We start from the raw sequence: 26,059 nt of genomic DNA, 5'->3' as shown, positions 1-26,059 counted from the left end.
CACAGTCGTGACGTCATAGAAATCAGAAATGGTGTTCGCATGCACACAATGTTTCCTGGAGAACGGCGTATTTGTCGCTGCACTATTCGATCGCATCTTGCAGCTGATAGCAGAGGCAGAAGGCTTCCCACCACATTCTTAGGAGGCCACCGAATATGGACAGTATGTTGAGACACCCCTAACTTACCTACCCCCGTCACTCCTCCCCAAACGATATGCAGGAAACATTGACGGTGATTGTATATGTAAGCGAACAACCCTTCGATTCGGTCACGTGAGGGCTTACGCACGACAGTCTAAACAGCCCTCCACTTTTTCCTTCCGCCTCTCTTCGCAAATCGGTAGCCCGCGAGCACGCTCTCTTTCTCTTGGCGCGATACCTCGCCTTCCCTTCCCCGATATCAACCTCCGTCGCTCCACCGAACTACCCCGAAAACGGTTAAGAAAGCCAAAGAAAACTATTCACTTTATGAAAGAAATCATTGACGATTAAGCGGTAAATTCTAAAGAAATGCGCCGCATTACAACGCACCTCCGGGGTCTCCGATCCATAACATCGCAAAGTGTTTGTTGGTAAAAATTTCTCTCGACACACGTCTTAACTATTCGAAGATCGAAGTGCCACTAACAGTGGTCAGGAGCCGACCACCTTCGGTTGCACTACGGACGGACATCGGCCGTAACGTTGAAATCATTTTTTTGTTGTTGTCTGCGTGCGCCCACAAAATTCTTTCCAACTTATTCAACAACGGATCCCCAGAAGAACTAGGTGCTTCACACCCCCCCTCCCCCCATATAAAGCGTACCGCAGCTAAATTATGCAAGAGTTAAAAAATATGCAAATGCCAAGTAGCTGGACAGAACAAAGATAATATTGTTGGCTGTTGTTTGGAGATACTCAATTTTTTTATTCCGCCTAATTAGATAATTAGTCTAAGTTAACTTCACAACTATTATAATTAGAGAACAAGCGTCAATAAAAGAATTGTAGAGCAACATGAAAAACTCCCGATATAGGTTTAAGTTGCTGAATACGTGCTACATAAAAGCGTTTTTTCGAGCGTGAAAAAAGCCCGCGAACTCACCCAAAGTGCCTCAAGCGGCCAGTCGCGCGGCAATTTTGCGTGCATTTACGGACTTTTTCCACGCTCGGTAAAACCTTTTATATAGCACGTATTGAGGAACTGAAAGCTGTATCGGGAGTTTTTCGTGTCGCTCTGCAATTTTCTCATTGACACTTTTAATGTAATTATGATATTTGATAATTTGAGAAAATAATTAAAACTAATTACCTAATTAGGCGGATGTAAAATATACTTTAAGCATCTCTAAGCGACGGAAGACAACATTACTTTTGTTCTGTCCAGCTACAGGGCATTTGCATATATTTAAACTCTGGCTAAAGTTAGCTAGGACACCCAGTATATGTATATATGTACACCTCTACCACGTGACTGGCTACACACACTTCACACACGTAGAGTTGATCGTACTTTGAGACTCTCAATGCTAGAACAATAAAATAACAAAAAGAAAGGACTAGGCGCAATAAGAAAGTGGCACACAACCAGTTGGCTACCATGTCAGTTGGCTACCCAGTAACAAGTGCATTCCGCCGTGGCCTGATCCTGCAGCGGAGTCTACGACGGCGGGCTCCACCACCGCTCTGACGTCGCGCTCCACCGGAACGACGGGCGCAAGCTCAACGGCGGCTACAAGCTCGACCAGTAGGCATGAGGGTCCTCGTGAGTATACGACGTTTTTGTGGAGCCAAACAGATTCGTGCTTATGTACTTGTGACAAACTGTGTACATTTACCGTTGCCACATTGCCTTTCAACTAAGATTACTACACTGGGTTTCACGCATTGCGTGCAACGCTGTGAATGCGATGCAGACCCTTTTGGCGGTGGCTGCGTTCACAATAACAAATATTTCGGCGTTTCTGCCGTCAAATACGAGAAAATGTTCCCTATTTTAGTTCAGTTATAAATAAAAGAAAGTTCAGCCTTAATAAGCAACAATCTCTGTTAGAAGTTGTTGGAGATCATTTTGTTTTTTCTTGTTATCCTTGACGGGTTTTTAGCTTGCCGGCTGTTGCGCCAGGCTCGCGAGCATTATCGTTTCGCTTGCAAGAGATTATATACATCTCAATGAAGAGCGCGCTGTGAAACATTTTGATGGCCGGACTTCCTCCGTCGTTTCCACAGCGTTGCACTTTAAGAACGAAACGGGAGTACAGCAACCGATGTCGTAAGGTGCATCCTCCCTCCGGAAGTTGCGTCATGTGCGTGCGAAGCTGCATGAAAGTAATTAAACCACATTTTTGCCGCCATATTTCGAGATATTTGACGCTGATTCGACACAGGTGGCCGTTGTGCTGTTACCTACTGCGAAGAGCAATCATGAAGCGTGTTTCAGATACCGCGAACTGAGTTCGAAATCAAGCATGCAGCGTCAGCATGACCACCCCCCACACTATGTCGCATCTCCACCGCGGTTCACGCAAAACAAAACTAGTCTTTGCTACATCAGACATTGAGGGGATGGTGACTTGGTCAACGTATCCCATGGGGGTAGCGCTTATAGCATATAACAATGACACCTAAATGAAATATTGACATTTCCGTGTTCGTAGTACACCAGTCTGTTATATGCGCCGCCTTCAAGACCCAGTAAGCCAATGAGATGTCTGGGCGTTTCGGGCAGATGCGTCCATGCAATAAAGAAAAGTATTCATGATGGAAAATTTGCTTAGTCACACATAACGTATTCATAACGACATATGATGTATAATAACGACATATGACATGAGACAAGTCCACTTGTCAAAAGGTTAGCTCTTGCTTTCACCTTGTTCTCATTTTGATCATCGTCTTAAATTTTCATCTGCCGCCTTCTCCGCGTTTTCCCCAGAACGCATTCATAGTGTAGTTGCCAGCAGTTGCGGGCCGGCGTCGATTTTTCGCCGATACTTCACGAGGCGCACCCGCTTTCATGGCAACTAACGTGGTTTGGCCAGCATGCATGCAGTGTGCAGTGCAGATCAAGTGTGCTCGCGGTGTGGGATACGGCCGTTATTATACGTTGCATGGCGTGGCCATTTCAAGATGCTTCTTTGTGTCTCTCTCTTGTGCGAACCCTGCAACCCCTTTGCAGACGGTCAAGGCACAGCCGTGTCACTTGGAAATCCAGGCAGTCTCGAATTGTTGCCGAAAATATTGAATGAATGTTAGTGTTTGAGGTCACAAAGCAACACCTGCGCTACAAAGCACCAAGGGGCAGTGCAAAAACACGAATAATTTCCACCCCCTAAGGTTTATCAAAGCGAGTACACGTCTAATTAAACGAGTGTTATTGTATTTTGTTGCCAATGGTATGACAGCTGACACGGACGGGAATCACATTCTGTATACACCTCGCATGTCTAAACAGAACGTGCACCGCTGCCGATGAGCAACAACGGCGGGAAGCTGGTGATAGAACCCAGCGAGAATTTGGGTATTTATTTGAATATTTAACTTTGACTCCGCTCCGCTGGTATATTCAAAGCCACAGCATATAACGCCAAGCTTTATGCTCACCGAAAGCGAGTAAAGAAGGTAGGACGCTATATAACATAAAGCCATTCTAATCACTTTCGATGTCATTTGCGCCATTAGTGCTCCGCGATTAATCGATAATTTTCGGGCCACGCCCTCAACGCTTGTCATCCGTACGAAGTCATAAAACCGTGAGAACCCCCTTTCTCAAAATGACGAGCATGCACTGATTATGCATCACAATTCCGTACAATGTAAAGAAAAAATTACCGACGATTACGTTACTTCCTAATGCGAAATTTGAGCGCAGCAAAATAGCCACCGCACAGGGCGAACGGCAGCGGCAATTTCGGCTCGGGCGGTGCACATATACAGATCCGCCGCCACCGATCTGGCTCTCTGATTGCCACCGCACAGGGGTTGCATTGGAGGAGGAGCGAAGAAAGGAATTAAGTTCGAGCCGGCGCTTTGACAACCGGAGACTCGCAGGAAGAGGGGGGAGGGGGGCGGCGTGTACACCCAGCGGCAAACGATGGGGGCAGAAGCGCGCGCAGCAAGCGGACAACACGATAAAGGGAGGAGGGAAGAGATAGCAGCGACTGACTGATGCCGCTGACGCCGATAGTGAGTCAACCCCAGCTGCGGAGTTGGTTTCAGGGACAACGCCGCTGATGCCGACACAAACAATATGATACCCTCGCTTCCGCAGCGCTAAGAACCAGGTCTAGCCGTGGGAAGGTGGTCACGTATTCGTCGACGTGCCGGGGCCTACGTGAAATAACCGGCGCGTCGGCAACTGAAGAGCACCCTATCCGCCACACAAGTACAGGGGGGGGGGGGGGACCCTTTCCTCCTCTTTCTGCATGGCGGCGACGGTGTTCTATGCAGTCACGTTATCTTGACTCTCTAGCGGCGTCAGCGGCATCCAGCGGTATCAGTCGGTCGCTGCTAGCGCTGGGGGGATGAAAGGGGGGCGGAGCTGGTTACGAGGCCGACGACAACGCCGACGACGACGCGAAACCCAGGAACGGACGCCAAAGAGCTGCGCTCTAAAATATTCTGATAATATTAGTTCTAAGCTCTGTCGATGTTATACCACCGCTATTGGAAGACGAAAATTCTTTGGTCGTCCCCACTTCGCCTGTCTCTCACGCGACCTGACAAAACTGCGAGAACTCACCACATTAAACAGATGTGTGTGCACTGCAGGTGCAATAATATTCCGAACAAAAGAGAAAATTTTTTGTAATACTTGGAGGCTACGCGTTTCTTTTTTTTTGCGTGGCAGTATAACTTTGACCCGCCATGGTTGCTTGTGGCTATGCTCTTGGGCTGCTTAGCACGAGGTCGCGAAATCGAATATTCGGTGCGAGATCGAATCGAGATCGAAAGATTTCGGTGCGCGTTAAAGAACCCTAGGTGGTCCAAATTGTTCTGGAGTCGCCCACTACGGCGTGCCTCATAATCAAGTCGTGGTTTCGGCCCGTAAAGCCCCATTATTTAATCAGCATAACCCTGCCGAGCCCTTTCGCCAAGCATACGATGTAGTTCAGCTAACTCATGTTTGCGGAGGGTGTGTTTTAGCGTATATGTTTTTCTCCCTATTGCACGCGTATTTTCAACCTTAGCAAAGGTTGCGGACCCATCGAAGACGCCGGCACCATTTCGGTTATCATCCGGTTTTCACCTTGAGTGCGCCAGAGCGGTCGCACCGAAACCCTCTCCTTTCCTGCGCGGTCCTCTCTTGCCCGCCAACTAGATAAGAAAAACCTGTCAAGCTTGGTTATGCTACTCGCTTTGAAAGCAAACATAACAGACTTCAAATAAATGAGGCGATTAAATGTGCTCTCTGAACAAGGTTGTTGGCCAATGTCAGATGCTTGCGTCGGCGGTTACTTAGATTTGACCTCAGGAGTTATAGTGGGCAGTTATATGACGTTACGGGGCTAATGATGTGAAACCTATTTCCGCACAGCCATCCACGGAGACCACGCCTCAGCACCGAGGCAGAGGCATCAGAAGCATAGTAAACATGGCAGAGGAGGACATGATGGTAAGTGGTAGATGTTGCTGTCGTGACTTCTCATTCAAGATGGACTACGTAACTGTGCAAATGCGTATGGGTGAAATACAAGAAGTAGTGAAAAGACAAACCTTCCATAACTATTAAGGAGAAATATATTGCAGTGGATGAGGATAAGGTATGGAAACAAAAAAACGGCAAGCATTCAAGTGTCCACCATACTTATTCGCCAGGTCTATCTGGCACGTGGTAGGCAAGAGAGCAAGAGTAAATTTGATTATTATTAGTCTCCGTAGTTGAAACATCTTGGTATGAGCTTTTATTGTTTACCGGGACTCGTCCAGCACCCGAAGGACTTGCTAAGGGATTGTGCGAATGAAGATTAAGAATTTCGGATCGGAGAGCGAGCGAGTCATTCAGAGTAGTGGTAGATATATTGCAGTTTGCGCTGTGTAAACTGTACTACCACGTCACTTTTCCTCTGCGGTGAATTACCATGAGGGTGTGTGTTTGTGAAAGATGGTCAATCGCCACTGAGAGAGCAGATAGAGGTCATACTAACGCATTTCACATGCCTGCTGTCTCACGTGCCATAAGCCACTGGAATGGCCTTCCTGAGGACGTCACAAACACCAGATACGAACGGATTTGAAGACAGGATAACCGGCATACTTGCCTAACATCTTTGGTTTTATGTGCTGTTAATAAAACAAAATGTTTTCTAATGTTGTATTACATGTATGAAACTGTGCTCTTGTTTAGTCGTGAGCCAAGTTGTGTTCCGTTTCTATATAGCCACATTTCTAAAACAAAAAAAATGTATAACTGCTTTCCTTGATTTTAAGAGTATAATGTGGGGTGTTTGCCGCAAAGAATTGTATAACGCTCTTCTTCAATCGATGCATTTACTCTTGTACTTTTGCGATTTCCATTTAAATTGTCCCACTCCTACAATGATCCCATGTGAAGGAGCCTGTGAGTTACTTGAATAAATAAATAAGTTTCTGGAAGCCTGGTCAAAGCGATAGACCATTCACCATATTGAGCACGTGCAAAGCAATTGAACGTTGAAGTAACACTATAGTGAGATTAGTTGCCAGGGAAGAACCGAAAGGTCGATTTTGATAAGAGCGCTCGAGCCATGATACTTATAGGTAGGTGAAGGATACGCAAATAATAGGCAGGGAGAGACGATGACGAAAAGTAATAGAGCAACTCGTCTGAGCACCTACCACTCTCTAGCATAATGTTTTGTGTTTGTGTCACCTTCACGAAAGAGACGACGCTTATCATTAGGAGTGGACCGAGATGCGCAGGGACCACAGAGCGAGCATGATAAATGGATTAGGACCTTATTGTAGCCACACTATGTATTAGCGGCTAATTTAGCGTCTGTACATAACATTGTGAAGGATTTACTGGTTAAAGTGCACGCTAAGTACATCGCTAGCGCTTCATGCGTTTTCATTTTCGGGATGCGTATTTATGGCACGAACCAATGGTATACTCGTTGTAGCGCCTAACTGCATCTGTTTTCATGTGCCACCCATTCTTCATTTGGTTGCAGGCGACTTGTAAGTATTCCATGTCTTTATTGTTAAGAATAATAAATATTTTGGTCGCCAAAACATTCACTACGTTCGGAATTTCCAGTGCCCCCGCCCACAAATAAATATACGCAAAGCGATGAGCTCGACGATCAAATGCATAAATCAAGACATAATTCAGTCTAAATCAAGTACAAGTAAAGGTTTGTTAAGGGCTTATAGCGTAACGGAAAAGTAAGTGAACATTTTAAGCAAGTCTGGTATGGTTATTTATCTCGAGGTTATTCGATTGGGGGCGCACATTCAGCCAGCGAAGACAGAACGGCTGTGAATGTGGTTATTTTAGAAGGAACTACACCAATGTGTAATGCTGAGGTGCACACATGAATAATTTCTCAACAGAGGGTGGAAAGAAGAACTTACAATTCTTAGTGAACTTGTTCGGGAAGACTTACTGTTTTAGAAAGTGCCTAAATTTCTTTTTAAAGGGTCCCACAAACGGTTTGGACAAATCATGCCGACGCGTTCGGAACAGCCACAGTAAAACACTTGTGCAACAATTCAAGTGAAGCTTTCATATTGATAGAGCTACTCTAAATGTTGCCCTTCTTCCTAGCCATGCTTCTTCTCAGCTCGTTCACCGAATACCGTTCACCATATAATCAAGGCTAAGCTCCGCCTTCACTGGTTCTATTCATGATGTGACGTTGTGTCGTCTATTTCCGGTTGTCTAGGACCCAGCGCACGGTGACTCTCCAACCTCTCCGCTAGTCGCCTGGCCTTCGTTCCCCCGCGAGAGCTATCCAAGAAGCGCGTGTTGCGAGCATATCGTAGAAGCGCCGACGGGGTCCGGTATTCCGTTAACTGCTGGCGAGCATTCGAAGTTTTGAAGGATGGGCGGTGGCGTATACTACAAACCCTCCATACTCCTACCGCTGTCATGAAGGGGCTTTAGCGTAAACGTGAGCGACCTGCACGGTGCTGCTATCTGGAGAAGGAAAGCGTAACCAGCCAAACAACAGAGCTGCTATTGCTGCAGCAAAGTGCAAAACATCTTAAACATTATCAAGGACAACAGCAACGTAGAATACACTTCACTTGGTTTGTGCCATATTAGTTCTCTGTCTGTCTGATTTGTGGTCTGTGCCGCCAGAAGGCTGCACCATGCAGGGCGCTCACGTTTGCGCCTCCCCTCATCCCGTAAAACGTCGAGTCCGCTTGCGCTTACCCGAATAAACGTGCACGCTAAAACTCCCTATTGTGGTACTGAGCTTCCGGCGTGAAGTGACGGCCGCAAACGCGTAGATGCTAGCGCCGATCGGATACCGGCAGCGAGAAGCGCTGCGGCCGCTACGCTCGCATGTTGCCTTGCAGCTGGACACGATGTCGCGGCTTGACGTGTTGCCGATAGCTAGATTTGCAGCCCACAACGTAACAGGGGCGATCCATGGGGCTCGTGAAAAGGAAGCTCGAGACCAACGCTGATTGCGTAGGCCGCGACAACACGGAGAGCATTGTAATACAAGCAGACGACACTTGCTGTGTATCGGAAATGCTTGAGTGTAGTGATAAGTGGTCGTTGTGTATTCCCTCTCTTTTTTCTTCTTGTTTTACAGAAATAAGTTAACCAAAGTTACAACGGTTACTAACAACATTTGTTCCCCGTGAACGTGTTGGGAAAGTAATCGATGTCGTGCGTGACTTGAATAGCCAATCGGATAGATTGCCCTACTGACGTCAATCTTTAAAATATTAGATTAAGTTACGTGCTTTACGCGCAGCGCTTAAACGCGGCACTTATTGATCGGAAAGATGTACTCTAACGACTTAGTACGCTTGTGCAACATCGTCATAATCGCTCCAGGGTCACTTAAGGAAGCGCCGACGGGACCTAATTGGCATCAGCGCCGCGGTTGCGATAGGAATAAACATCTTCATTGAGAAACATGTGGCGTGTCCTCGCTCCTCGGCGCAAAACGGAGTACACTCAAGAAAACCTCTCGTACAAGGTAATTTGGACAGGATATTGAGTTTCTACAGTTACGATTTTACTCGTGCAACGAATGACCTTGAAACCAAAGCGCGTGCACGGAGCAAGGAAGAGGAAATTGAGTAAAAATTTTCTGTCCTCTATACACGGACATTGATAGTATAGAGTCTGATGCGTGTCCACTTTAAAGGGGCACACAAAAAAAATGGACTGCTTTTGAGATAGACTTGCTAGGGTAGCCTTTTGTAAGATGACTTATGAACATGCAGAAATATAATTCTGACTCCTTTGGCGCAAAAAGCTCCCTTTTCCTTGGATAAGGTGAAAGCCAAATGAATGTCTTTTTTAGCTTAGCTCCACGGTACGCGCACAGTTGATGTTAGCCTAACAATACGGATATCGCTGAATTCTCGCCTGGCAGGTCCACTTCCTGGCGGCAAAATAAAAAAAAAAATTATCTGGCATATCGAGTTTTCACGTGCTTTATTATACATTAGTTTCCTGTGGGCTTCATAATCAGATCGAGGTTCTGGCACGTAAAACCCAATAATTTAACGATGTTCCCCTTCAATATTGATTTCTCGATATACAGCCAATATATGCATTCCACGGCTAGGTTCTGTACACCACCGCTGGCGTGAAGCATTATGGTAATAGCAGTCCTTAGCGGGCTGAGGGTCGACTGTGGTAAGAAGCATATGTTGTGTCTATACCAGGAAAAACGCACTACTCCCGTCATCGTTACTTGAAACCCAAGTACAAGGGGAAAGCACCGAGAACTATAGTGTTACGGCGATAGCAGCGACCGCGCGTTGGGCTTGGGCAAATCTGTTTATTGAAGTGAAAAGCTTTACTACGCTAGTCAACACCGTGCTTCGCGCAAACCAGCATATGTCGGAAATGGTTCCGTAAGCGTGTTCGACGTCGGCGCAGGGGGCTACTGCCGCGCTCTATGCGTCATCATTTGACGTTCGCCGCAAGCGCGTGTTTATCGCGGAGGCCGACTATATAACCGTTTGCCAGAGAATAGGCGTGCGCATTCAGTACGGAAGGAGAAGAGAGTATTACTACCGATACAGAGAGCTGTGTTTATGGTTGTACAGAAATCGCAAGACAATGTGCGCAACAATGATGAATAAAGAAGTTTAATAATCGTGCATAACTTATGGTATATATCATTGATAAGCAATTTTCATAACTACACAAGGCACACGTAAAGCATAACCACAAGCTAACCAAAGCATATCCATAAGTAAAACCATAAGCATAACCATAGGCTGAATCATAAAGCATAACCATAAGCTAAACCGTAAGAAGATCGATAACTTAAACCATAAGCATATCCATAATTTAAACCGTAAGCCTATCCATAGGCTAAATCATAAAGCATAATCATAAGCTTAACCATAAGCATCACCGAACCTTTTCGCTTCGAGATATCCAGGTTTCGGCAGCCCATGCGCGTTGGACTTGGGCAAATCAGATTATTACTAATCAAGCGGCATTAACATTAGCCGCGCCTTACGAGAACGTCTAGGGAGTGCCTGAAGGGAGTGTATTTAAAACCAGGCCTCCCCTTCACACGTTGTGCCATCAGCTGCGCCTCCAGATGCTAAGAAGTGAAAGGGAGACACCGTATTCCAGCCGGACATTTTAATAAAGACAAGTGTTTTTTTCTTGCACTCTCCATCTCTCTCTCTCTCTCTCTCTCTCTCTCTCTAAGAAGCGTTGCAACCTTCCTTTCGTTTCACTTTCTGGCTGAGGTAATGCTTCCCTAACGGCTCACAGTAAGGCCCATTCACACAGCCGTAAAACGCCCCGACCCATCAGTGTCACGTCACCGTCATGCGATAGCGTTTTGTGGCCAGCTTTTTCCTTTCAAAATGCTGTACCTTCGATCGCATCGGCCACCATAAACCAGCGTGATATTATTGACAAGAAAAGGGCGAGCAGACGCTCTCTCGTGATGAACAGGCGTGCCTTGCCAGTGATGGGACGGGGCGTTTGATAGCTTTATTATTCCGGGCCTATAGGGCTGACTTCGTTATTATTACTGGAGCTGTGTTTCGTGATGGTGCATTTATTTCTCCATTATTTTCCGTTCTATAGTGTTGCACCAATTTTCCTATTGATAGAAGGTAACGCAGTGTCACCGAAAAGGTGAGAAGACTAGAAAATATGATAAACCGTTACAAATTCACATCGGAAGCTATGTACTTAACTGTTCTCCTCTGTACGTCTTTAAATTCAGCTACGGTATACACGTTCAATGACACAAACTGACTCAACAGTCACTTGGTGATTTCCGCAGCCCAACAACAAGATATCGTCGTGGTCATGGACATTCCTGGTAAGCACTGCTCTGCTTTTACTTCCTCGTAGTTCACATCAGTAGATGCACAATCCTGAAATTCTCGAGCCGCACTGACCTTCGTCTTGAAGAGGGGAGAACCTCGGGCGAGTTGATCCGGCATGCTTAAAGAGGAAAAGAACCACGACTTCAGACCAAAGAGTGGGCAGGGCGAGCGGTAACTAGGAACTAAGGTTTTTTAGCATGAAACACAAAGCAGCAAAATGTCGCATCTGCGCGAAGCATCCTGTAATTGTACAGTAGCGTATGTTTATTTTTTACTTACAACTCCTGAAGGAACACTTCTGGAGTACGACGTACAATGTCACTGCAAACAGTAACAACAGCGTTGTTGCAAAAAGTTTGTCAGCAGATTGGTGATTAGAAAATGATTAAATTGTATAATCAGTTTTCTGTCACAGGGGATTAGAAAGCGTGAAAACTAGCTTTAATAATATTGGAAATGGCACTTTTAGCAAAGGGTCTAGGTGCCCTGTTGCAGTGATCGACAGCGTGCGGGAAGAAATTGCGCTGATAATCCGTTCGGATTCTTGCGTCTGGTTATACTTGTAACGTCTTATAGCACAGGATGCCTTCACGAACGCGAGAGCTGTATCACGAGTGAGATGATAAGAGGAGTGATCATTGCAGTGTGGCGCGTCATTAATTAGACGTGTCTTGAGGTGAGATAACGCAGGAGATTTTAGCACGTCAATGGTGCAAACGTAGAACGAAATCAACGTTGGTGATTAAAAGACGAGGTCGTATCAGCGCCAAAGATCTGAGTGGCCCTTCTTTGAGTTGATTAAATTTTGGAAACGCAGGTCTCATGCTGTTTACAGGGATTCGATGCGCTTCTAGAATGACGCTAATAACAGTTTTAGACCATTTCAATTTGGACTCCATTGGAACGTTCAATAGTCTATTTCTGATCCGCTTTCTGAGCGCCTCTTCTGTTAAGTACACAGTATGGTGAGATAACTCGAAAGTGCTAAACTAAAATACATTATGGCGAGCTGTTAGAGGAATAGATTAACTGTGAATATGAGTGGCTTGTAGCATGAATACTACAATTCCCTAGGGTTTGGTCTGCACCAACTAGGTATCACACTACGTGCAACACAAAAAAATCTACTTGTTATATCTTGCTGTAATGTAATGTGATATAATGTAATGCAATGTAGTGTAATAGGCTAACTGTCGACGTAACGAAGTGAGTAAGTAAAAGACAAAGTTACCAATATAAATGTTAAAGGACATATTCTTGATGAAAGCTTCATTTTGCATCTGCAATGGAAGGAAACCACCTATTCTACATAGCAGACCGGGGTAATTAAGATGACTTGCATGGGTAGGCTATCATCACTCAGCAAATACTATTATTAGTAGGCCAATATCAGTGTCATAATACATATGAAAGCTTCATGTAGCATCTGTATTTGAAGAAAAAGAAACTATTTGGTTTGCGAGATTGCGGGTATTTAGAATAGCTTACATAAACCTTTGGAATCTGAACCTGGCAACGTTTAACGCTTGAAAATTATCTAGTGAGGCGAGTCTAGCAGTGCCATTGGAGTAATTCGCGGGCAATAAATGGCATGTAATAGGGCTCAGTGAGGTTAGGACGACAAATGAAGCATATACATTTCTAAAAAGCGCGCACGTCCTGTGCTACCGGGGATAAGTAGAGAGACGAGAACTAGCAGTCGGATTCCTGATTACTAAGGATATAGGTGGTAACGTACAGGAATTGTATAGCATTAACGAGAGGGTGGCAGGAATAAGAGGTACAAATTGAAAGTCATACAGGTCTACGCCCCTACATCCAGTCATGATGACCAGTAAGTCGAAAGCTTCCATGAAGACGTGGAATCGGCGGTGGGTAAAGTCAAAACAAGATACGCTAGACTGATTGGCGACTTCAATCCCAGGGTAGGCAAGAAGGCGGCTGGAGACAAGCCAGTGGGGGAATACGGCTTAGGTTATGGGAATACAAGAGGAGAGTTATCAGTAGAGTCTGCAGAACGGTATAATTTGGGGATAATGAATACCTTGTTCCACAAGTGGGATAACCGAAAGTGGACGTGGAGGAACCAGAATGGCGAGAATAGAAATGAAATGCACTTCGTACTCTGCGCTAACCCTGGCATCATACAAGATGTGGACGTGCTCGGTGAGGTGCGATGCAGTGACCGTCGGATGACAACATCACGAATTAGGCTAGACTTGAGGAGGGAACGGAAGAAACTGGTATATAAGAAGCCGATCAATGAGTTTGCGGTAAGAGGGAAAATAGAGGAATTCCGGATCACGCTACAGAACAAGTCGTCGTCGTCGTCGTCGTCGTCGTCGTCGTCATCATCATCATCATCATCATCATCATCAGCCCAGTTACGCCCACTGCAGGGCAAAGGCCTCTCCCATACTTCTCCAACAACCCCGGTCATGTACTAATTGTGGCCATGTTGTCCCTGCAAACGTCTTAATGTCATCCGCCCACCTAACTTTCTGCCGCCCCCTGCTACGCTTCCCTTCCCTTGGAATCCAGTCCGTAAGCCTTAATGACCATCGGTTATCTTCCCTCCTCATTACATCTCCGGCCGATACCCATTTCTTTTTCTTGATTTCAACTAAGATGTCATTTACCCGCGTTTGTTGCCTCACCCAATCTGCTCTTTTCTTATCCCTTAACGTTACACCGATCATTCTTCTTTCCATAGCTCGTTGCGTCGTCCTCAATTTCAGCAGAACCCTTTTCGTAAGCCTCCAGGTTTCTGCCCCATATGTGAGTACTGGTAACACACAGCTGGTATACACTTTCCTTTTGAGGGATAGTGGCAACCTGCTGTTCATGATTTGAGAATGCCTGCCAAACGCACCCCAGCCCATTCTTATTCTTCTGTTTATTTCAGTCTCATGATCCGGATGCGTGGTCACTACCTGCCCTAAGTAGATGTATTCCCTTACCACTTCCAGTGCCTCGCTACCTACCGTAAACTGCTGTTCTATTCCGAGACTGTTAAACATTACTTTAGTTTTCTGCAGATTAATTTTCAGACCCACCCTTCTGCTTTGCCTCTTCTGGTCAGTGAGCATGCATTGCGATTGGTCTCCTGAGTTACTAAGCAAGGCAATATCATCAGCGAATCGCAAGTTGCTAAGGTATTCTCCATCAACTTTTATCCCCCATTCTTCCCACTCCAGGTCTCTGAATACCTCCTGTAAACATGCGGTGACTAGTATTGGAGAGATCGTATTTCCCTGTCTGACGCCTTTCTTTATTGGGATTTTGCTGCTTTCTTTGTGGAGGACTACGGTTGCTGTCGAGCCGCTATAGATATCTTCCTGTATTTTTACATATGGCTCATCTACACCCTGATTCCGCAATGCCTCCATGACTGCTGAGGTTTCGACTGAATCAAACGCTCTCTCGTAATCAATGAAAGCTATATATAAGGGTTGGTTATATTCTGCACATTTAGCACGTAATCCACTTTAACTAAGGAGGAGGACCTTACTGTTGAAGGAGCGAACGACAACCTTATCGACATCATTAAGGAGTGTGCAATAGATGTCGGGGGTAGCATCGTTAGACAGGATATCGGTAAGCCTTCGCAAGAGACGAAACATCTGATTAAAAAACGCCAATGTATGAAAGCCTCTAACGCTACAGCTAGAATAGAATTGGCAGAACTTTTCAAGTTAATCAACAAGCGTTAGATAGCTGATGTAAAGAAGTATAATGTGGATAGAATTGAGCATGCTCTCAGGAAAGGAGGAAGCCTAAAAGCAGTGAATAAGAAACTAGGAATATGCAAGAATCATGTATGCGTTAAGAGACAAATCCTGCAATATAATTGCAATATATAATATGGATAAGATAGTTCAAATCGCTGAGAAGTTCTGTAGATTTATACAGTTACAGTGGCACCCACGACGATAAGGAAGAGGGAATAGTCTAGATGAATTTGAGATCCCACAAGTAACGCCACAAGAAGTAAAGAAAGCTTTGTGAGCTATGGAAAGGGGGGAGGCAGCTGGGGAGGATGAGGTTACAGCAAAGTTGTTGAAGGATGGTGGGCAAATTGATCTAGAAAAACTGGCCACCCTGTATACGCAATGCCTCATGACCTCGAGCGTACCGGAATCTTGGAAGAACGTCAACATAATCCTAATCCATACGAAAGGGGACGTCAAAGACTTAAAAAATTATAGACCGATCAGCTTACTGTCCGTCGCCTACAAAGTTTTTACTACAGTAACCGCAAATGGAATCAGGAACACCTTGGACTTCTGTCAACAAAAGGAATAGGTAGAATTCTGTGAAGGGTGGTACAGTAGACCATATTCACACTGTGAATCAGGTTATAGAGAAATGTGCGGAATATAAGCAACCCTTATATATAGCTTTCATTGATTACCAGAAAGCGTTTGATTCAGTCGAAACTTCAGCAGTCATGCAGGCATTACGGAATCAGGTTGTAGACGAGCCGTATGTAAAAATACTGAAAGATATTTATACCGGCTCCACCACCACCGTAGTCCACCATAAAGAAAGCAACAAAATGCCAATAAAGAAGGGCGTCAGGCAGGGAGATACGATCTCTCCAGTGCAATTCACAGTGTGTTTACCGGAGGTATTGAGAGACCTGGATTGGGAAGAATTGGGGATAAGACTTAACAGAGAATATCTTAGTAACTTGCGATTTGCTGATGATATTGCCTTGCTTAGTAACTCAGGGGACCAATTGCAATGCATGCTCACTGACCTGGACAGACAAAGCAGAAGGGTGGGTCTGAAAATAAATCAGCAGGAAACTAAAATAATGTTGACCAGTCTCGGAAGACAACAGCAGCTGAGGATAGGTAGCGAGGCACTGGAAGTGGTAAGGGTTATTGCCTTACCACTTCCTTCTACTTAGGGCAGGTAGCCACCGTGGATCCGGATCATCAAACTCCAATAATCAGAAGAATAAGAATGGGCTGGGGTGCGTTTGGCAGGCATTCTCAGATCATGAGCAGCCGGTTGCCATTTTCCTTTAAGAGAAAAGTGTAGAACAGCTGTGTCTTACCATTACTCACCTGCGGGGCAAAAACCTGAAGGCTTGCGAAAATGTTTCTACTTAAATTGAGGACGACGCAACGAGCTATGGAAAGAATAATGATGGGTGTAACGTTAAGGGATAAGAAGAGAACAGATTGAGTGAGGGAACAAACACGAATGAGTGACATTTTAGTTGAAATCAAGAAAGAGAAATGGGCATAGGCAGGGCATGCAATGAGGAGGGAATATAACCGGTGGTCATTAAGGGGGACGGACTGGATTCCAAGGGAAGGGAAGCGTAGCAGGGGGCGGCAAGAAGTTAGGTGGACGGATAAGGTTATGAACTTTGCAGAGACAACATGGCCAATATTAGCGCATGACCGGGATAGTTGGCGAAGTATGGGAGAAGTCTTTGCCCTGTAGTGGGTGTAGCCAGGCTTACGATGACATTAGCATGCTATGCGTTGGAGTCTTCTAGCCACGTAAGCACAGCGTTTAGATGTTTAGAAGCAATTACTGCCACAAAGAGCGGCATCAGTCGCTGTTCAAAAATTGTCAAACTTCAGTCTTTCGTCTGTGCAACTAACTTTCATTGGTACCATATTGGCGCTTCATCTAACTGCACTTTTATATGCATTAACCTGCTAGAGGGAACCTCGTCATGTTTAGGTTCTCGCGTTGTAACGTGGCTCCTATACCGACGGGTCCTGGAGAACGCGTCTCGGAAGCAATTGCTGCAGATGCCCGTAGAGGACGATAGCATCTTGAAACAATGGTTGTTAACAACCTTGCGTGAAGTTGAGAAAGTGAAACGCGGATAGTGGCATCAGGAATGCACTAGTAAAATGTGTATGTTTTTTATGAATGCTTCTAGTTTGTCGTAGGCGATGTGCTTCTGGCTCCGGGGATGCTGTGTATATTATCCAGTAGCCATGCCACAACGAACAATACGTTTTGAAATAGAGAAATCGGGAATATGACAGAATGGCGGCCTAGTAGGTACAATATGAGTGACGCATGCATATGGTTATGAAAGATAAAAAAATATCAATAATCGAACGCATGAAAACTATGACTGACACTGTTAACAGAAACAGTGGTAATTTGTCACCAGTAAACGCCAGGCGTCTCGGGGACATTATACGAAGTACCTGAGCCACTGTTTCATCCCTCTTTAATTTTCCTCTGAACAGCGCTCCTAGGTGGTAGCTGAAAAGTTAGAATTACAAAATCTTCAGCGATCGGTTCTTGTCTTCATTTGTGATCCCTCTATCGAGACTAACCGATGAATAACCGAGGGCCCAGTCAGAATGTTTCACGTGTAGTTGCGAATGACCGTGCAATGACGTATCAAGCCGTGGAAACTCGACAACGAACATACCACGCACCACGGTGAGAACGCGCTTTCCTGACCGACTTGAGTTGTTTGCGTATTGTGGCGAACGCAATTGTAAACTTGAAAAAATGTTACAAACGCAGGCAAGTCCAAGCCGTAGTTGGGCTCCTGTTTGTCTTCCTGACTGTTCTACTGGTTACTCTGTGCTACGTGCTGTTCACTTTTCTCACAGGTGAGAAAACTGTTGACCGTTAGAATACTCAACTACAAGACGCACTACGAAGTGTGCCCTTTCGCTCTTTTAAGTAACGACTACCATACTAAAGAGACTTGATTGGACGAACTGGTGGCATTGAAGCTGTAGGCGGTTTTATTATCTTTGGCAACAGTCTGCGTCGTGCGCCATATATATTGATGACAGTGATAACAAATAAACCACTATTTATTTTGTGTGCCGCGGAGAAACTAGAGGTCTCAATACTGGCGCACAGACAAAGAAAGTAGAAACGTAAAACGGCTACCAGCAGTGTTACAAGACAACCAATAGTATATGAAACAAAGGCGATAAATATAAACAGATACGTAAGAAGTAACAATTAAGGAATAGCGCAAAATTACATGCAAAGTAGATTACATGCCTACATGGGAGGAGGAAGAGACGACTAGAGGAAAAGACAGAAGTGCAGCTAGAAAGAAGGCTGAGGAGAAACTGTGAAGCTCGGAAGACAAGAAAGACAAAACGTTTCGAAAGATATAAGCATGGAGAAAATGACAATATCCACTTTACATTTATTGGAAATGCGAGTTTTAGCTGAAAGATGCGGGAATGTGGAAGGGTTCATGTTCCCTGATAGTCTTCTGCGGTGCTCGCAGTGAAAGACAAGCTGGTAGATCCATAGATGCAGTAATGCCATGCATGATTTTGTTTAAAAAGGCCGTTGGTGCAACTACAGCAGCAGGTAAGTGGTAAAACCGCAGGAGAATTATTCCGACTTGAAAAGTTTTTTCGTGCACGAGGTCAGAAAACTACGTTATATATATGCTGCTTCAGTTTTTCTGTGCATATTCGATTTATGTGCTATTCGAATATTAGTTTATTATTATTATTTTATCATGAATATACTGTTAGTCTCACTTGGGACTGTTACAGGTTGGGTTTATATACCAGAAAATACAAATTACAATCAACAGCAAAATGAGATTGCAGCTCAAAATTAATTGCAGCTCTAATCAAGGAAATTGACTCTTACGCTGTACTTTTGTCGCAGCAACAATGGGAGGAGACATGTATAGAAGCGGTTAGTCGTATGAGAAGAGGCAGTAAATGGAGCCTTCTCAGAAATCTTCTTTATAACAAACAATCCAAAGGGACGGCTAGACTAGCTTTAGACAGGATTATCAAATTCCTAACTAGGCATGGTATGATGGACAGCAACATTGCTCAAAGCATGCTGTGCACTTACCTTTCTTGTAAGGACCGTGAAGCATTCAGGGAGGCAGAGAAGGTCTCATATGCGGAATGGACCGGGATGAGTGCCCCACTTCTTCATGGAGCCGGCTCCGTATCAGAGGTTAGACGCGTCTTCTTTAACCTCAATAGCAAGTCTGCTCTACGAACAGATGACATCACAAACTTCTTAAGATTTTGGATGACGACGCAATAGGTATTTTAACAAATGAGCTCAATCAAATATGAGAGTCGGGTCATGTTCCTGATGAATGGAGGGCGGCCAAGATAGTTTTCATCCCCAATCTGGGAAAGCCTACCAGTTTTGAAAACTTCCGACCCATCTCGCTCACTTCACGCCTTTGCAAAGTCATGGAGCATACAGTTAATAATTTCATATCAAGTCACATCGAGCGACATTTGCTTTTTCTTCACAACTTGAATAAATTTCGACCTTCCCTCTCCGCACAGGATGCGATGCCCCTATTGCAGAAATCGATCTTTGATAACTAACCGCACTATAGACGTGATGAGTGTTCTGGCCCTATACTTGGCTAAGGCCTTTGAGAGGGTCAGTCATCTACACATCCTAGGTGAGATATCCAAGCTCTATCATGGCAGCAGATTCTGAAACATTAATAAATCCGTCCTTGGTGAACACACGGCGTTTATCAGAGTTGAGACGGTTATCGAAGGGCCCTTCTCTAGGTTGTCTCAGCACACGCCAGGAATCGGTGCTGTCAAAGCTTCTCTTTAATATCGCCATGGACAGGCTTTTCGAGAGGTTGGCTTGCATCCCAGCTGTCGGGCATGTAATCTGTGCGGACGATATCACCATCTGGGTCCCCGGAGTGTCGCTAGTCAGATAAGAGGAAAGCTTACAAGAAGCTGTTATCATAGAGGATTTCCTCGCTAGCGTCGGGGTTGACGCTCTCTCCCACATAGTCGGAGCTACTGCTGTACAGGAAAGTGAGACAAGTAGGCAAAACTAAAGGATTAGCGCGACCGGACTCTGGTTCCCATTCAGATACTAAATAAAGCGGACACCTGCATACCCAGAACTGCGACTGTGTTTATTTTTTGCGCAGCCAGACACTCGAGCTTTCTGTATTTCTGCTCTCATACGGAAGAAAAAGAAATTGCCTGTTTCTGTACCCAGCTGCACCTGCACCAACGACGCACGCTTCGCCGATGGTCACGGAGGAGACAACCACATACGATACTAGCGAGGTTACCTCAGACTTTACCACGCCTCCTTCTGGTGCCGTTTCTCCTCCGCGTCCTCCTACGCCTTCTCCTGCACATCCTCTCCTTCCTGCTCCCCCTCCACCTCCACTTCCACCACCTCCTCCTCCTCCGCCTCCTCCGCGTCCCCGGCCTCCTCCCCCGCCTCCTCATCCTCCGCCTCCCCCACCTCCACCGCCTCCTCTGAGGCCTCACCCTCGACCCCAACCTCGACCTCAGCCTTCTCCTCCGCCTCCTCCTCCACCGCCTCCCCCACCTCCACCGCCTCCTCCACGTCCCCGGCCCCCTTTTCCGCCTCCTCCTCCTCCGCCTCCCCCACCTCCACCGCCTCCTCTGAGGCCCCACCCTCTACCCCAACCTCGACCCCCGTCTTCTCCTCCGCCTTCTCCTCCACCTACTCCCCTACCTCCACCGCCTCCTCCACCTTCCGCGTTTCCCCGACCTCCTTCGCCTATGCCTCCACCTCCTCCCCCACCACCTCCCCCTCCTCCACCTCCACCACCTTCTCCGCGTCCCCGGCCTCGTCCCCAGCCTCATCCACCGCGTCCTCCTCCCTCCCCTGCACCCTACGCCAACTCCACCTCCACCTCAACTCCACCTCCATCGCCCTTCCCGCGTCCCCGGCCTCGTCAACCGCGTCCTCCTCCACCTTCTCCCCCACCTGCCCCGACTCTTTCACCCTACGCTAACTCCACCTCCACCTCAACTCCCCCTCCACCGCCTCCTGCGCCTCCCCGGCCTCGTTCACCGCGTCCTCCTCGACCTACTCCCTCACCTCGACAGCCACCTTCACCCTACGCCAACTCCATCTCCACCTCAACTCCACCTCCATCGCCCTCCCCGCGTCCCCGGCCTCGTCAACCGCGTCCTCCTCCACCTTCTCCCCCACCTGCCCCGACTCCTTCACCCTACGCTAACTCCACCTCCACCTCTACTCCACCTCCTCCGCCTCCTACGCGTCCCCAGCCTCGTCAACCGCGTCCTCCTTCACTTTCTCCCCTACCTCCCCTGACTCCTTCACCCTACGCCAACTCCACCTCCACCTCAACTCCACCTCCATCGCGCTCCCCGCGTCCCCGGCCTCGTCAACCGCGTCCTCCTCCACCTTCTCCCCCACCTGCCCCGACTCCTTTACCCTACGCGAACTCCACCTCCACCTCTACTCCACCTCCTCCGCCTCCTACGCGTCCCCAGCCTCGTCAACCGCGTCCTCCTTCACTTTCTCCCCTACCTCCCCCGACTCCTTCACCCTACGCCAACTCCACCTCCACCTCAACTCCACCTCCACCGCCGCCTCCACCTCCCGCGTCTCGCCCACCTCCCGCACCTCCTTCTCCCCCGCCTCCAGCTCCCTCAACTCCACCTCCTCCCTCACCTCCTCCTGCGCCTACGCCGCCTCCTGTGACTACTTCGAGTTCCCCGCCTACCCCTGTTAAACGTGAGTGGATTTATGAGTATTTGCCTAGATGTAGGAACGCGTTGTAAGCAGAGATAGAATCACCTCACAGTAAACCACAACTGGTCCTGTTAGGGCCTAATGTCTTTACAATGTACAATCTTTACAATCCTAATGTCTGTCACAATTAGATCCTAATGTCTAAATGCAAGACCGACAAGCGGTAGATGTCAAAGTCAAAGGCAGGCACAATTTTCTAAGAGAAACTGAGAACGTTGAGAATATATTGACTTAACATGAGAAAGAGATTGTCATAGGTTTTGTCGCAGGGCCTGCAATGTCTGTTGCAACAATGGATATACAAAGCTTTTTTCCATCACCCAACAATAGCTGTCCTTCCAACGGCTTTATTTTCCAGCTTCTGTATTAGAATTATACTTTATTACTTGTTTAAATTATAATTCCAAGCTATGCTTTCTGCGCTCATACGTGTGCAGCTGCATTGCACAATTTTTCAAAGAATTTGCTTTTAGGCAGCCATTATTCACAATGCCACTTTTGGCTCAGAGGTCTTGGAGAATGAGTACACTGCACTTGCTTGTGCACGCGTATGCACACATTTGTATGCACCAGAAATATCTATTCTTGCTGTGCGGGCGTTGGGCCAATTGGATCTATCAAACAGCATCTAAATTATTATTTGCTATAGAAAACACTGCGAAAACCCATGATATACTTGGCAGTCACCCCCAATTCACTTGGTTGTCATGCGACGTCATGAAGACCGCGATGGCTCCCCTTCTGACTTGACGTATACAGACTGATATGGCATGAATAGACCAAACAACAGAAATATAATTTCTGATTCGGTGCCCTTTCGCCATTAGCTCCCTGCTCCTGGTCAAAAGCTTTAGGGTGGCGCCCACTTCCCCTGTCTGTCACGCGTCGTCATAAAATCTCTAAACCGCAACGCGTCAAATTGACGTGCACATCTTAAAAAGATGCATCAATATGCCGAAAGAGACTGATTCTTATTTCTGGATAGCCGGAAACTGTCCCGTTCCGTAAGCGATAGAAGATGGCTGCCTGCCAATCGCTCAAGCTACGGCTACTCGCACCTGCCGGTAAGTGGGCTTATTTGCGTAATAAAACGTTTTGCGTGGCAGTATAACGTTATCGAGCCTTTCGGCAGATAAACGACATCGTTGTGCTAACTCGTTTTTGCTGAGAATCGGTTTTAGTGGCATTATTATCCTTCTATTGCACGTCACCACGATGTTCGGCCAGCCGCCGCAAGCTGAGGAAGGGGAAGTGGGCCAATCGCAGACGCCGGCACCATCCGCCTTGTCTGGTTATCTAATTTCACTGCACTCGCTCGGTTCCATCGAGGACCTTTCGATTTGAGCGGACTCCTCGCCTCTTCTCAGTGAAACCGCTTATTGTACGCAATGTTATGCGTTTTGAAAGCAAACAAAAGGGACGTCCTATAAACGAGGAGAGCATTTGAGTGGGCGGTTCAGACCACGCTCCGGGCAACTGCCCGATGCTTGCGTCGGCGGCTACATAGACCATGCGTCCGGAAGCACCCTTGATGGCATGACGGCCACGATGACGCATAATTGCTGTTGCAGTAAAAGATATGCGCAAGTTAAGGAAAGCACCCCTTGTTGATTGCGATGAATAAGGAGATTCTCTCTACGACGTTCCTTCGAAGCTTTCCCAGTTGACATCCTGTGGATTACGTTTGCGTGCAGTTATGCTCAAAGTACTCATTGTAGAAGCGCGAGTGAACCCGTCACCTTCTTTTCGACTTAGATATATAGGGCGCTCTAACGTAAAACTATTCCAATCTTTCTTTATTTCAAACTTCTGACGTCACAGTTACTTACCACCGACGCAAGCATCGGGCGGTAACTGGCTGCGTTGTTTAAAAAGCCTAATCAAACGCTCTCCTCGTTTATAGGAGGTCACTTTTTTTCGAAGTGAATATCATTGCCTATATTGAGAAGATTTTCTTACAGAATTGACTGAAAAGAAGCGAGGTGCACGTTAAGGAGAAAAGGGGCTTGTAGGGCCGAGCCAGCCCAGTGAAAGTGGGTGATGGAATGAAGAGGGTGGTGTGGTGATGCCGGCGCATGCGATTGGTCCACTTCTTCATACTTAGCTTGCGGTGGCTGGTCGAAAATCGCGTAGGCGTGCAACGGAACGTCAAAAATGCCACCAGAACGGATGTTCAGCAAACAATTGTTCGCAAAGTGATGTCGTATGTGTGCCGAAAGGGCTCGATAACGTTATGCTGCCACGGAAAAATGTTTATTATACGCAAATAAATCCATGCTCCCCGGCCATTCCGAATCGCTAGTGCCGGAGGAATCGGCAGGCAGCCATCTGCTATTCCTTTCAGAACGGGACAGTCTGCGGCTATTTCGAAAAAAAAAAGTTGTGTCCGGCATATTAAAGCGTCTTTAACGCGTACACGTCACTTTAACGCCGGGAGTTTTCGCGCTTTTGTGACGTCGAGTGGCAGACAGGCGAAGTGAGCGCCACCCGAAAAGGATTGATCAATGGTGGAGTATTACGGCGAAATATCTGCCGAATCATAAATAGTTATTTTTCTTTCGCTTGGTCTAATCATGTATAATCAGTGTGCACACATCATATCACATGAGATGTTTTCGCGGTTTTTGTGACGTCGCGTTAGAGACAGGCGACGTGAGGGTGGCCTGAAACTTTTTTGACCACTCCTGGCCTGATCTGAGAAATGCAATAGAAAAGTAGGGAATAGCTTTACGTTATAGCGCCACATTCTTCATCTTAGAGCGATCGGCGTGTCGGAAGTCACGTCAGGTTCGCGCTCTATAGGTGCACCGAACAAGTTTCTTAAAAATGAAGTTGTACTCCTGGGCTTTATACGTGCCTAACCCACGATCGGATTATGAGACACGATGTAATGGGGGATGCCGAATCAATTTCAACCTATTGATGTTTTTTAATGCGCACCCAATACGCGGTACACGAGCGATTCTTATTTCCTTCCGTCCTCACCGGAATGTGGCCGCCGCGTCTGGGATTGTACCCGCGAACTGGAGCGGAGCAACAGACGGACATCGCCACGGGTTGTCGCGGCTGGCTTAACAAGTAACTTGGGCACGTAGTGACCCGTATCGCTTAGTGTTTAAGGAGGTCTAGAATAACACAGAATGAGACTGCCGATATTTCGGCCCCTTGAATATGGGGCAGAGCTAAGTCGCTCATGCCGATGCTTAGCGGCACCTTGAAGGTAGAGAGATGCGCGTAAATGAGACTATGGTTAAAATATTTTTTATTCAGAGGGGCTTTCCACGGAACAACTAAAAAGTTTAGAGTGGGTTGTTAATGCTCAGCATACGCTCGGCTCACCTATTTGCTCATTTGTGCAATACAAAATTAATATTGCTGGTGTGTTTGAGAGAAAGGTGCCGAAAATAGCGTAACGAGAATTGTTTTCATTCTGTTCCACAAGCAATGTAAATTCGAAAACGCGATTTGTTTATTGGCGCAAAATCCACCTGTGCCGCATGATGGCTTAATCCACACGGTTTCTTAAGTGAACCGGGTTCAACACTGTAGTATAATATGTCTATAGAATACAGACATAAATCGTTGAGTTATAAAACACGCTGAGCGTTTCATCACCGATGGCTTTTTCTGGCGTCCGCCATCGCAAGTCGTTGTCCTATAGTAAACTGGCACCAATGGATGCTTTGAAGCTACCTCCCGACCACGTACCAGCGTTTTTATGACACTATTGCCAGAATTTTCAACATACTTGGCTTGATGCAGTGTATTTACCCTCGCAATTCGGTGGGATGCATGTAGTGGCAAGCGTAGCAATCGCGGAGCTTCGCACCCTGGAGACAGTTCAACGCCTTCGTTTCACAGGTGCGTGTATTGTTGCACACGCGCAGCTTCGCTATGGCATCACGAAGTCTGATAGTGCGTGATAAAAAAAAAGAAAACCTATGCATGTAGGTGGATTTGCAGCTGCTTTGGATAAAACGAGCAAGGCACGAGTTAAAAGTCGTGCGCCAACATTTTTATCTCCCTCCTTTCAATGCCGCGTGCTTTCTTTATTTGGATACACTCGCCCAACCTTGCAGA

At 46.5% G+C, this 26,059-nt stretch overlaps 2 protein-coding genes across 9 annotated transcripts in view; both read left to right on the top strand.

The window, feature by feature from the left end:
- LOC135895934 (uncharacterized) overlaps positions 1-7,254 on the top strand; it is a 71,847-nt gene extending 64,593 nt beyond the window's left edge. Inside the window, exons 11-13 of the transcript XR_011512148.1 lie at positions 1,635-1,745; positions 5,517-5,594; positions 7,132-7,254. The gene's annotated coding sequence lies outside the window, so the exon portion shown is untranslated. The remainder of the gene's footprint in view (positions 1-1,634; positions 1,746-5,516; positions 5,595-7,131) is intronic.
- Positions 7,255-11,365: 4,111 nt separating this feature from the next.
- Positions 11,366-26,059, top strand: part of LOC139056092 (basic proline-rich protein-like) — a 56,821-nt gene continuing 42,127 nt past the window's right edge. For 7 of the 8 annotated variants that reach the window (XM_070533957.1, XM_070533955.1, XM_070533952.1 and 4 more), the window contains exons 1-4: positions 11,366-11,451; positions 17,975-18,063; positions 19,307-19,402; positions 20,438-21,961. In XM_070533957.1, coding sequence (XP_070390058.1) covers positions 19,351-19,402; positions 20,438-21,961 — 1,576 coding nt within the window. In that variant the 5' untranslated portion in view covers positions 11,366-11,451; positions 17,975-18,063; positions 19,307-19,350. The remainder of the gene's footprint in view (positions 11,452-17,974; positions 18,064-19,306; positions 19,403-20,437; positions 21,962-26,059) is intronic. The other variant, XM_070533953.1, reaches the window with a different exon arrangement.

This window comes from Dermacentor albipictus, chromosome 2 (genome assembly GCF_038994185.2).
Source record: "Dermacentor albipictus isolate Rhodes 1998 colony chromosome 2, USDA_Dalb.pri_finalv2, whole genome shotgun sequence".
Taxonomy (NCBI): domain Eukaryota; kingdom Metazoa; phylum Arthropoda; class Arachnida; order Ixodida; family Ixodidae; genus Dermacentor; species Dermacentor albipictus.
The sequence above is the reverse complement of the archived record's forward strand: the minus strand, read 5'-3'. Positions and strand labels throughout refer to the sequence as shown.